The sequence below is a fragment of the Lactuca sativa genome, chromosome 2 (assembly GCF_002870075.4).
Source record: "Lactuca sativa cultivar Salinas chromosome 2, Lsat_Salinas_v11, whole genome shotgun sequence".
Classification (NCBI taxonomy): domain Eukaryota; kingdom Viridiplantae; phylum Streptophyta; class Magnoliopsida; order Asterales; family Asteraceae; genus Lactuca; species Lactuca sativa.
The window spans coordinates 222,808,817-222,822,207 of record NC_056624.2 but is presented as its reverse complement, the minus strand read 5'-3'; the positions used below and the strand labels follow the sequence as shown (position 1 = coordinate 222,822,207).

At 37.4% G+C, this 13,391-nt stretch overlaps 3 protein-coding genes across 3 annotated transcripts; 1 reads left to right on the top strand and 2 right to left on the bottom strand.

Moving 5' to 3' along the window:
- The first annotated feature begins 4,801 nt into the window (after nucleotides 1-4,801).
- On the top strand, nucleotides 4,802-6,789 carry LOC111883997 (superoxide dismutase [Mn], mitochondrial). Its single transcript, XM_023880322.3, has 6 exons — nucleotides 4,802-5,217; nucleotides 5,593-5,639; nucleotides 5,710-5,835; nucleotides 5,971-6,027; nucleotides 6,177-6,254; nucleotides 6,366-6,789. The coding sequence occupies exons 1-6, from the start codon at nucleotides 4,929-4,931 to the stop codon at nucleotides 6,456-6,458; spliced, it is 690 nt and encodes a 229-aa protein (XP_023736090.1). The 5' UTR covers nucleotides 4,802-4,928; the 3' UTR covers nucleotides 6,459-6,789.
- On the bottom strand, nucleotides 6,560-8,976 carry LOC111883996 (uncharacterized). Its single transcript, XM_023880320.3, has 6 exons — nucleotides 8,300-8,976; nucleotides 8,020-8,220; nucleotides 7,830-7,926; nucleotides 7,540-7,740; nucleotides 7,391-7,453; nucleotides 6,560-7,277 (listed from the first exon to the last, which is right to left on the bottom strand). Exons 1-6 carry the CDS (start codon nucleotides 8,911-8,913, stop codon nucleotides 7,167-7,169), a joined length of 1,287 nt encoding a protein of 428 aa, XP_023736088.1. The 5' UTR covers nucleotides 8,914-8,976; the 3' UTR covers nucleotides 6,560-7,166.
- A 1,233-nt stretch (nucleotides 8,977-10,209) lies between these two features.
- Nucleotides 10,210-13,144, bottom strand: LOC111883991 (beta-fructofuranosidase, soluble isoenzyme I). The gene is made up of 6 exons (XM_052768709.1): nucleotides 12,555-13,144; nucleotides 11,496-12,352; nucleotides 11,241-11,402; nucleotides 10,897-11,132; nucleotides 10,720-10,807; nucleotides 10,210-10,597 (listed from the first exon to the last, which is right to left on the bottom strand). The coding sequence occupies exons 1-6, from the start codon at nucleotides 12,592-12,594 to the stop codon at nucleotides 10,406-10,408; spliced, it is 1,575 nt and encodes a 524-aa protein (XP_052624669.1). The 5' UTR covers nucleotides 12,595-13,144; the 3' UTR covers nucleotides 10,210-10,405.
- Nucleotides 13,145-13,391: the final 247 nt, after the last annotated feature.

Sequence of the window (13,391 nt, the reverse complement as noted above, 5' to 3'; positions counted from 1 at the left end):
GAGTACTCCCCCTGACTCGACGAGTTCCACCTGGAAGAATCGCGGGACCACCCCGACTCAACTCGCCGAGTCTCAAGAAGGACTCGGCGAGTCCCAGCTCGACTCAGACCTCATGACAGTCCTCTCCAACTCGCCCTGACTCACTGGGTCAACTCCTGACTCGTCTGGACCACTCACTGGCCGGTCCAAGGCAATCTTCAAGCTACTCGCCGAGTCTGCTCATCGGACTCGGCGAGTCCATTCCATGCAATCACCCAAACTTGCTCCTAAGGTCAGATCTACTCCAACAATTCATAGATCTGGCCCTCCTAGACTGATTCATCACGTAAAGTCCCAGTCTTGATGCATGAACAACCTCTATATGACTAATTATGAAGAATCTTCAACAAATCTTACTACACAAGGTCATGACCTCCATTACTCTCTATAAAGCTTGAAGAATGAGACTCTCTGGACCTCTATGGATCCAGATCCGAAGTCTCATCACTAGCATGGGACTATTTGGCCATCAAATCAATTCAACAAAGCCACAAGAAACCCTAAAATCGGTTATACTTCATAAAACAGGAGATGGGTCGAAATTTTACCTTTAGATTGAAAGATCAAGCTTCAAATTCACCAAATAGCAGTCCCCTTTGCCTCCCCTTGGCTAGAGCCTCCTTCTTCTTTGCTAAACAACACACAAATGTCAAGAAATGCCTCCTTTCACTCTCAAATCGCTAAAATGCTTTTAGGGTTTCTCTCTATGGACTGATGGATGCAAATGACGGCCATAAGGCCATTTAAATAGGTCCCAAACCCGAGAAATTAGGGTTTCATTAAACAGCGTGGACTCGCCGAGTCCATATCCTGGACTCGCCGAGTCCGAACGAATCCCGCGTCCAGAATCGCGACCCTACTCGGCGAGTCTGAGCTCCAACTCGCCGAGTCCCTTCTCAAAACTTCAAAATATTAAAACAATAAAAATACCTGGAGATCCGGGCTGTTACAAACTTTAAGTATGTGACAATGTCATAATCATCTTATTAAATCCTTTCTACTTAAGGGCGTGTTCGGCAAAACTAGCTGGTAGCAGGTAGCTTGTAGCGTTTTGTTAAACGCTACATGAAGTAACATTTGGATTTGGAGCGTTTTGTTTAACCTAAACGCTAGAAGCTTGTAGTGCCAAACGAGACTTTTTGTTCAAAATGGAGCGTTTTGTTAAACGCTAGAAGCTAGAAGCTCTCAAACGCTCCGTGCCGAACACGCCTTGAAATAAGATTTCACATATACATTTAAGCGCTCTATGATTGATTAATGTTTTAATTTAAAAACAATAATTTAAGTTGTTTCTGATGCATTAGGCTATGTTTGGTGTACTAGTTAAAAAGTTAGTTGATAGCTGAAAAACTAGTTGTTAGCTGAAAAGCTAGCTGATAGCTGAAAGATAAAAAAATAATGTTTGGTAAAACTAGTTGAAAAGCTAGTTGAAATATATAAAATTACATAAAATGACATGTAAGAGTATGTGTTTCTATAATTAATTAAGGGGTGTATTTGAAATTTTTTAAAAAAGCTAGTCTAAGATTGTGTTTGGCGCGCTACGGCTAGCTAATAAACTAGTTTATTTTTCGAGATTTTTTATGTTGTCGTGTTTGGTAAGTCAAAAAGTAGTTTTTAAGCTAACTTATAAGCTAGCTTTTTGAAAAGCTACTTAGACTAGCTTTTTAGAAGTTTTTTTAAAAATTTTCAAATACACCCTTTAATTAAATATAGAAACACATACTCCTACATGTTCTTTTATGTAATTTTATATATTTCAGCTAGCTTTTTAGCTAGTTTACCAAACGTTATTTTTTATCAGCTAGTTTTTCAGCTATCAACTAGTTTTTTATTTAGTTTTTCAGCTATCAGCTAGCTTTTCAGCTAGTACACAAACATATTAAAAAAGCTAGCTGATAAGCTACTTTTTGGTTTACCAAACCCGACAACATAAAAAAGCTCGAAAAATAAACTAGCTTATCAGCTAGCTGTGGCGCGCCAAACACAACCTTAAGCTTAAAGTTTTGAAATACCTTCAATTTTTAACATGGAAGAATTAACTGCACAAAGTTGTTTCACGATATAATTAATCCATCAAACTGATCTTTTACAATCTAAAGAAACAAATGCCATTTTTTTACGATTTGATGTATCATGCTTATAATTGTTTTCCTTTTTAATCCTAACCTCATATATGGTTTGAGTAAAAAGTCAAACCCGCTTTCACTTTGTGATAAATCTCGTTATTGACAATTATAATCCGTGGTTAAACTATATAATTAAGTCGTCAAGGAGGGTTAAGATTTTCTATTTTAGACTTTAGTTCATTCGAAGATTTTGACCTGTATCTCTTAACATGGTTACAATATATAATATATTTTTTTTCACATTTAACAATTTTACTTTTTTATTTTATTTTATTTTTTGTATTTATACATATTCATTCTTTATAACCGGATATTGCATGTTAAACCGAGAAAAATAATTTAATAGGGTAGTATAATTTTTAGTTTGTACATATTTAATCATTAATGTTTTTGTACACATCCAATCCTTATGTTTGTTTTCTTTAGCTTTTGCTCATGACATCGTACATGGGACAATCATTAAGGATGTGTTCTAATATGTGACCCGTCTTTTATTTATATCAATAACCTAATTCACGAATCAGTCAAATAATGTTGGTATCCTAGTTTTCTCCAAACAAAATGTTTTCGACTTTAGTTTCATCTATTTTCATAGCAAACCATAAGTTCAGGGGCGATTAGGTCGAGGGGGGGGGGGGGGGTGCAAACCTAATTCACGACTCTTAGCTTTTTGTCAGAGTGTTCTTTTGTTTTGAAAGTATAAATTCAAGTTAAGAGAAAACAATCGTCAAGAATCTCGTTGTCTAGTGAGAGGGGAGACGAATAGAGAAATACATAGCAGAACTAATAAGTGCTTTCTGGTGATGTTAGGAACATAATGGTGAGGAAGAAAAAACTCATGAGGAAACGTTGAGAGGGGAGGGGGAGAAGATCGTGTGAGGTAAACACTAGGTTATAAGATTTTCTTTTGACAAAATTGCAAGAATGGTCCCTGTGGTTAGGTGGAAATTGCCACTTTGGGCCAAAAAGGTTTGTGCTAGCACTCGTGGTCCACAGGTTTTCATTTTGTTGCGAGTTTGGTCCATTTGTCTTGATTTTTTTATAAAATGACGATTTTACCCTTTGTTTTTTCTTTTTTCAGCTTTTTTATTATAAAAATTAAAAAAGGAAAAAGAAAAAAGAAAGTAGCCCTCCCCTCTCTCTCTCTCGTTCTTGATTTTGATCTCCGACGAAGAAAGGAGGTTGCCGACCACCACCTTCGTAGCCCCTCCCTGCCTCCCTCCGGTTGTGCAGGACCACCAAACACCCATCCCTTCACCCTCCTATCTCCAACAAATCGACCCCAGTTATCTCCCCCTCGATTTTCAGTCGTGAAACGCTCCCATCATCTTCTTCTTGAACTTGTTCCTCACCTGCACCACCACTCTACCATTCAAGACCACTAAGTTTTGGAAAATCAAGATTTTGAGATTAAAAAAAATCAAAACTAATATTCCTCCACCAACACCGACTCAACATCCAAATCGACCACCATCTGAACCCTTAGTCTTAATCTTGCCATCGCAGATCCACCTGCAACTTGAGAACCAGAAGCAGAAAGAGGAAAAATCTCTAAAAAAACGATTATCATTGTAAACCATTTGTGTGTATATGTGTTCAACCCTCCAAACACATACACACCCCCCCACACACACACAAAAAAAATTCCTTTTATCACATCAAGATTCATGAACAAAAATCGGACATAGAAATCGACCAATCGAAGCTATCCTGAAACTCTTAACCTATTCAATTTGCTAGAGGTGGTGGTGACGAATCAGATCTGAAAAACAAGCTGAGAAATAATCTCATCTTCGGGAGGCTGTCAAACTCCGGCAGATTGCCATGACCACCACTGCCTTTACCACCGGACTTCTCTTCCTCCATCGGCAACTCAATGGTTACAGAAAGAGAACAAAGAGGTCGGCGTCGTGGTTTTTTATAGGGGAAAGGTTGGTCTGCAAATTTTGTTTCTGATTGAAGAAAGAAATTAGGAACAGTAAATCTAATTGGATCTGTTATATTGTTTTCTTATACTGATTGAAGAAAGAAATCAAAAGGGTGTTCTATTAATTAAAGAACCCTAAATCTAACTATATTTTTCGATTTCTTTATGGGGATGATGAAGAAGTTGCAGGTGAAGGATTTTGAATAAGAAAATGAAGGTAGGTGGGTTCTGATGAAAAACAACGAAGAGAGAGAGAGAGAGAGAGAGAGAGAGAGAGAGAGAGAGAGAGAGAGAGAGAGAGAGAGAGAGAGGAGGACAACTTTCTTTTTTCTTTTTCCTTTTTTAATTTTTATAATAAAAAACTGAAAAAAAAAAAAAACAAAGAGTAAAATCGTCATTTTATAAAAAAATCAAGACAAATGGACCAAACTCGCAACAAAATAAAAACCTGTGGACCACGAGTGCTAGCACAAACCTTTTTGGCCCAAAGTGGCAATTTCCACCTAACCATAGAGACCATTCTTGCAATTTTGTCTTTTCTTTTAGACTTTAGTTCATTTGGACATTTTGACTTGTATTTCTATTTTCTAGAGAAGGTTAGGTGACAATAGTTAATATAAAAATATAAAAATATAAAAAATAAAATGATATTTGAAAACTAGGGGTCAAAACTATAAACTAAGAGAAGTGTAGTGTCGTGCGGACTGCGCAGGGAAGTATATAGATTAGTACGGTGCACACAGATTCCATTTGGAAACTTAGAACCATTTCGCTGCCAAATATAAGTCTTTGTGTACTTGGATTTCTATCAATTCAATTGATTCGCAGAACAAATGGCTCTTCGAACACTAGTCAGTAGTGGGAAAACCCTAGGTCGATTCTCCAGGTTCCAGCAACAGATTCGTGGACTGCAGACGTTTACGCTTCCGGATCTCGCCTACGATTATGGCGCTCTGGAGCCGGTGATTAGCGGAGAGATTATGCAGCTCCATCACCAAAAACACCACCAGACTTACATTACCAACTACAATAAGGCTCTCGAGCAGCTTGATGACGCCATCGCTAAGGGTGATGCCTCCACTGCCGTCAAATTGCAGAGCGCCATTAAGTTCAATGGCGGAGGTTCGATTCTTATCCTTTTCTCCATCCAATTATCTTATTTCCAGTACAGATATTTTATCTTTTTGTCGGTAGTTTCCGTCGAACCAGTTCAACAACTTCTTACAGCGAGTTGTTCTAAAATAGGAAGCTGCATATTGATCCCTAACTTGATATGGATTTCAAGTTCTAATAGCTGCTACCTACAACATACTTGAGAACAAGAACGTCAAATAGAATATTGTAGTTGAACTTGCAACATGATATATATCAATTCATAGTATGCAGTTACTGATATGTTTGATTAATTGGTTCTAGGGATTTTTATTGAAGTGAATTATACATTGCGTTTTCTGGCTGTCCTAGATTGATTCATCCCCTTTTTGTTTGTGTAATCAGGTCATGTGAATCACTCAATTTTTTGGAAGAATCTTGCTCCTACAAGTGTAAGTCTCTGTTTCCTGATAGTTGAAGGATGATTCTGAGTGAAAGGCTGAATTTTGTTTTTGTTTGCAGGAAGGTGGTGGTGAGGCACCACATGGTTCTTTGGGGTGGGCTATTGACCAACACTTTGGTTCAATGGAAAAGTTGATTGCCAAGATGAATGCTGAAGGTGCTGCTGTGCAGGGGTCTGGATGGGTGGTATGTTATGTTCATCTATTATTTCTCTTATCAATCAATCAATCAATCATCTTGGGATATTATTATTATTATTGTTATTATCATCTGTTGGTTTACTTTTTTAAAATCGTGATATAATATGACTACTACTGGCAGTGGCTTGCAGTGGACAAGGAGTTGAAAAGGCTTGTGGTTGAGACAACTGCAAACCAGGTATACATGCAATTCACATTAAGTGATTATAACAAATCTTGTTGAGCCTTTTACTGAATAAATTATCTAAAAAAATTTCTACATTAATAATACAAGTAGTTGATAGATTAGATTATTAAGTATGTATCTGGTTGTGACTTGTGGTGCAGGACCCCCTGGTTACAAAAGGTGCAACTTTGGTTCCTCTGCTTGGCATAGACGTTTGGGAGCATGCATACTACTTACAGGTAGTTAGTTAATCATCATATAAAATTTTTATTGTCTAGCAAATAAAATTCTCCTGTTTGTTCCACTTAAACGATCAATTGATGATATAGTTAAATGTTTGAATGATGCAGTACAAAAATGTAAGACCAGATTATTTGAAGAATATTTGGAAAGTCATCAACTGGAAGTATGCAAGCCAAGTCTATGAGAAAGAATGCCCTTAAAAGGAAGAGTTTTGACACTTCACCTACTACACACACGATGGCAGGTGTATGCTTCATTTGAACATGCATGTAATAAGTAAAGTCCCATTTTTCCTTGGGACTTGGCCTTTGTGTATGTATGCAAATTGCAAAACATGTATAAACCCATGTCCTGTTGTTTTGCTTTTTGCTTCTTGCTTCTTGTAAACTCCCTTTTCTAGTTTCTGTTCGTTCAAAAAAACTAACAGTTGATCCTGGTTTATGTTTGTTGGGTGTTGGTTACAAAATCATCCTACTGATACTGTAAACATTTGGGTTACTTGTTTATTCCACTGATTTCAAGTTATTATTATTTTTTCTTTCTTGTATTTCTATATAGAAATATTCTCTCTCTACTCTTTAACTAAATATATGTTTTGTGGTTTGTTATTTAATATTTGTCTACCAAACAGATATTTAGAGGAGATTTCCATTTCCTGCCAACTTAACACACAAGTTATTTCAATTCTTTCAAATTGCTGAAAATGTTTTTGTTTCCTGAGGTTGTGATTGTCTATTGGCACCCGCAGCACCAAACCCTAGGTTACCTGGGGTTCAATCCATCACCATTGACCATTGACCATTGAGAAAGAAAGCAACATCGACTCTATATCATATTCTTGTATATTCTGATCAAAGTAACCATTCCCAATCAATGTCTGTTTCTCTACAACATCTTTGGTAAAAAACTCACAGCTGTTGCTGTTGGAGTCCCTTCACGATCCTAATACACTCCGACATGGGACAATTTGTCTTGATCGCATTATTCGAAATGTGGGATCTACTAACACCATATCCCTCCTACAATATAAAGTATAAAGTAGTATATGAGCCATAGCAATATCAAAACATCATATACTGACATAACAAAGATAATAAGATGATAATATATTTACATCTCTTTGTGGGAGTACCTGGTGAATGGCATTCATTACTGTCACAATAGGAGGAGAATTGACCTTAGCACGACTTGCTATCTGTTACATCCATCCATCCATCCATCACAAAACATAATATCACAAGGAAAGATGAAAAATAACAGTATGAAGAAATATGAGCCTACCTCATCAAGTTTGATGAAACCAAATGATAAATCGGGATTACTTTCATCAATCATCCGCTTCAACAGCTTATCAAGATCATTTATGGTGTCATTGCCCACCCATCCCCATTCTCCTGCCAAACTAAGCATTTCTGCAAGAAACTCTGCACAATGAAGAGGCCCTGTCCAAAGTGGCCCGCAAACAACCAGTGAATCAGGGACCTGTGAGTTGTAACATCTTCAGTGATACATTTAATTTAACCCACATCATAACAAACTAAAAAACAAGAAAAAGATGAAATCATACATACATCTGATCCACAAGGACACTTTATCTGACCAAGCTTGTCCCATGAAATAGCTTGAGAGTTTCCACAACAATCACAGTAGCAGATAAACCCATAATGCCTGTTGGTGTTGCACAAAAATATTAGAAGCTAAGCTATGTTGTAGAAACACAATTGCACTAACAGAAATTACTGTAACAAGTAGTAGTAGTACATGCCATGGGGCGGCTTTCCTCGGTTTACACGTAGCAAAACTCTGAAGACAGGACCATGATATGAATAATATGAGAAAAGTGGTGATACATGATAACCCAAAACAGAAGCCTCACGCACTGCACCTCCTATTAGCATCCGTAACCCGATTTCATTTGAGTATGGCAGCGGCCGAATATACGCTCCATAAGCAGCTAAAGAACTAAACCATAATAATACGAAACGAGCTTAATACAATGATAGTCTAAAAGATCAGGTATTGTTATGAGGTAAAAACTCACTGGTTAGGACGATGGCCACCGGAAGAGAACCCGTCGGTTGACGTAACGTAAAGCAATCCACCAAGCTTAACAACATCAAATGCACACCTGAAGAAACTGGAATCACTCCCAAACGAATCAACATCAATGAAATCGAAATAATCCCTCTCCACATATCTCTCCGCCAAAACTCGATTCGCAACTGAATGAATCACCTTCCACCTCCCCTCCTCCTCACTCGAAACTGTCGATAAATTCGATACTATAACACCGTTGCAATCTTCATTTGCGTCGTTGGCCAACACGAAATCCGCTTGGGCTTCAGATAAGTAACGCAGGGATCGAATTCCACAACCGCACATTGCATCAAGAACTCGTAGGTTATCGTTTTTCTTCTTATATAGAGCAGCAGCGAGAACACCGAGATCCCGGCCGGTAGCACTTTCGTGCCTGAAGAAGGTGTCTCCGATTTCAAAATCGAAACCCCTTTCGGTTTCATAGCCAGACCTCGAAGCGACAGCGGAGAGAGGGAGAAGACTAAATGGTCTGTGGTTAGCGTTTTGCGGATATGAATTGAGTTTTAGGGTTTTGGAGTGGAAAGGGGATGATAGGGTTGTTGGACACAGAGATACCATGGCGGGAAGAAAACAAGTTTTTATGTCATTTCAACGGGCTTTGTTATGTTTATAAGCATTGGAGTACATTTATAAAAAAGACAAAACGGATAATTTTTATGCTTACATTTTGTCCCTAAATTATTTTTTCGTGTTTTATTAACCATGAACATGTACATTATACGAGTATAATCGGTAATAATGGGTTTTGTTGGTTTTCGACGTTTTTTCCGGTCAAATATGAGTTTTTCGGTTATCTTTTTTCCAACATTGTAAAACCTTGGATTTGCATTCAAATCAAATCAACGAAAGAAGTCTGCTAAATTCTCAGCAATAACTCCTCCTAATCCATAACCAGAAACTTTCATCTCTTTAATCCCAAACAACCCAAAGATCTCTCCAGCAAAATTACAGCAACTTCAATAAATGTTGATATTGTCTTGAAAAACCCTTACCGATTGTACACCTTTCCTCCTTCAACTTCACTTTCTTCTTCACACAACTTGTCAATAAGAACCCTAAGATCTTCCTTGGTAAATTCCAATCCCTCCTATACCCTTTGAGTAAACCAATCTCATTTAATATAACCCAGAAATTTTGCATTATTTATCATATGAATGGAACCAGAGGATCCAACAGTGATATCAATCTTTTGTTGGAGAACGTTTTCGATTAGCCCTGATTCTTTAACGACAACCCTAATTTGCTCATTCATGGCGTCGATTGCATTGTTTCTTACAATCATTTGGGTCAAGTTATGTTTCCTAGTTCAGAGCTTGGTGTCTGCAATCGATTTTGAGAGAAGAAGAGGGAAACGGCGACCTTACCGGAGAAATCCTAGACGAGATCGGAAACTACAGAAACCTCACGATGAGCTCCCATCGGATCTTGCCGACTGTGCAAAGCTCCCGATAGTACAACTTCGTCGAATCAATCCTTGTAGAAATCGGAAGGAAACATATCGACCAAAGAAGGGAGATGGTGTAGTCGGTGACGGAGAGGGGCTATAAACCGGAGATATCGTCAGAAACAACGCCGAAAAACCAAGTTTGACCGGAGAAGATGACCGAAAAACTTATTTTAACGTCGAAAACCGGCAAAATTCATTATTACCAGTCATACTGGTATAATGTACACGTTTCAATAAGTTCAAGGGTTAATAAAACACAAAAAATAATTTAATGACCAAAAAATAAGCTATCTATTAGTAATACATTATAAAAAAGCAGTACATTATAAAAAACCTTTTGATAAGATGCTCTAAGTTACCTTATATCCCTTCATGCCTTCATGGAATTAATGAAACTACTACATAGCTTCAAAGCAGAACAAACTCATTTTTTATTATCATGAATTTTATATGTTTTACAGATGATATAAACAACAATTTTGTAATAAATATAATTGCAAACCAACCAAAAATCATCAACATAACACGGTTTGGTTTTTTATTTACCTAAAAAGAAAATGAAATACACAACTACATAATATAATAAAAGAGTTGGATAAATAATTAAAAAGGGTAAGGTTGAACTCGTGCATAACCCATTTGCCAGATCTTGAGAGATGCCTTCACACTTGTTCCAGTTGCATTGTTGAACAAGAAGATCTTTGCTCCATCGTATATTGCCTTTGTGGGATACACTCTTGATGTCATTACTATCCTTCCTCCCATTGCAAACCCCTCCACTACCGAATGATCCACCTGATTTTTATTATAAAACAAAACAACAAATATTATTAAACAAAAAGAAAATCCATATTAGAACTACCATAACAATCTACTTACAAAAAAAAAAATGATATATCATATATAACTACACATACCAGTAACCTCATTGTGAGTTCTTCACCATCAAGAACAGGTACACTGCTCCCATATACCACTCTCTCTCCATCATAATCCAGTGATGACCTGTATTATATAAATTAGACCAAAAAAACTTACTTAATTTCAACATTATATATATAATGGTTTTTCGTAAAATTAATGTTTTTTATTACCTTAGCTTATCGGTACAAAAATGTGTTGTGACACCACCATCATTACTTTTTGCAATGTAGAAATAAACCGGTGTTAATTCTGAACGTGCCTCGTCAGCAAGAACCGCAATCCCAAATGGTCCCAAAATTCCCCTATCGGTTGCACCCGAGCTTGTGGTGCAACCATATTCACCGTTTGTGTCACTTGTCAGGCTTAATGACTTTGGATCCACCTCAAATGTCGCAACTATGTCTAACTGTTACATTATTGTTTTTCAAATTTTAATATATGATATTTACAAACTTTACTTTTATATTATATATAAGCATAGAATATAATAAAATTGACATTTATTTATGTCTACCTGTGTAGCCTGACCAATATCAAGTGGAACGATCGAACCAGGTTCGAGCCCAATCTCTTTGAATTCATGAACATCGGATCTCAAAGTCTCGATTTCCTCAACGGGCCAATGAAGTAGATGGGTTCTGGTTTTTCTATCTAGCACCACAGTTCTTGCAACATTCTATTAAAAAACAAAATATTAGAATAAACACCATGTTATTATATCTTATTATGTCACGTTAAAATAAATAAAATATGAAAAAATAAAACGTACGTAAATAGTAGCCCATCCTCTATTAAGGTCCTGATCTGCACTGTCCGATTCTGCAACATAACCCCAGGTGACCCTCCGTTTCTTCAACGGGTCATAAAGACTCTTCGATGCAAAAAACCTCCCGTAATCGACCCGCAACCCAATACCCACGTCTAGTTCCGGATTATCCGGGGTCCACTTATCCTTCATTGCATCATATGTCCCAATGGAATACCAATCCATCCCGTGTCCCTCCCAACTTTCTTTAATCACGTGCTTGATATCGCTGCCATAGGCAGCAATATCAAGCGCGCTATCATTGATTGTTGACACAGGATAAAAGTCAACACATTCCCACATATCAGTATTGGGAACCGAATGTAAAGGCTCGTCCAACATCACGTAGTTTACAAAATCGGTTGTATGGTAAACAAGTACAAGTCCGGTACGATTTATCTTAGTGCCCATGATCATCCGATGTTTTCCATCGGGACCCGTCCAGACTGTAGACGGGTCTCGATAGTCCTTTAACCCAATCCCTGGTGGAGTGTATAGGATTGGGTTATCCTCGTATTTGACCCACTCTACAAGGAGTGGGTCAGACATGTTCACAGGAACAGCTTTGCATTGTAGTTGCGAGAAATCGTTTGCATTTCCTGTATACAATGCAAAGATTTGACCATTGGGGAGGGCAGTGGTGGACCCAGATAGGACTCCCTCGAAATCATACCATTCGGTTGGGGTCAAGGCAACAGGAAGCTCGAACCAGTTGATCATGTCTTTGGTCACGGCGTGACCCCATGACATATTGCCCCATATTGGAGCGTACGGATTGTATTGATAGAAAAGATGGTACCAACCCATGTGAAATAATGGCCCTAAAATGGAAAAAAAGTACAAAATTACAAACCATCACGATTCATGAATTCGTCATATCGTCTAATTAGGGAAAATTAATATATATAAATAAACAAATAATCAAGATTAATATCATAAACTGTTGTAAACATAAACAAAAGATATTATATTTTACATTTAACCCATGAATATATTAAAAATGTTTACGAAAGAACGACATACCATTGGGATCTGAAGCAGGGAATCCACACAGCAAAACCATCGAGAATCATGAAATAATCCAAGAAAAAAAAATGCAAATTACGACTGGAAATTTCCATGAATAGTTATACTTTAAATCGACATTTGACAATAAATAGAGAGTTAATTCTAGAAATTGTAACGTACCGTAGATGAAATTTTTTTGTGGCTGAAAATGGTAAGCTGTTCTTTCCCATGTCAGGCGATCGGACTGAGAGTATCGTCGGGAAGATTTATCCTCCGGCGGGGATGAATTAGCAGCGGTGGTGCTGGTGGAATTTTGTTGGTTCAGGACGATGAGTACAAAAGCTAAAACAAAGAACAGAGAGACCAAAGTGATACTGGAGAGAACCCTGACGAACGACTGTTTTCTCACAGCGCCTTGTTGTAGTTCGGGGTGGTTTAGTAGCGTAGTGTGGTGGTTTGGTGAATGCTCAAGGTCAGTAAAGGGTTCGGTGATGGTGGTTTTCATGGTTGAAGGAAATGGCCAAGTGAGTCGGTGAGTGTACTCCGCCAGTCCGCCTCAGCCACTACTTTCCAGTTACCTTGATGCGCTCAATATTATAAGTAGATTTTTTTAGGGAACTTAGTAATCTAACCATCTATTTGAAAAAAATAATTAAATTTTTTTTAGCAAAAATAATTGGCATTCTAAACCAAAGTCAAAATATTTTTTCTAGCAAGAAAATATATTTCGAACAGAATTTCGGACCAACATTTTGAATTCCAAATTGAAATTTCGGATTTCGAAAATATAAAAAAACTTCAAAATTTTAAGAACATATCCGAAATCCGATCAACAATTCCATAATTTCCAAA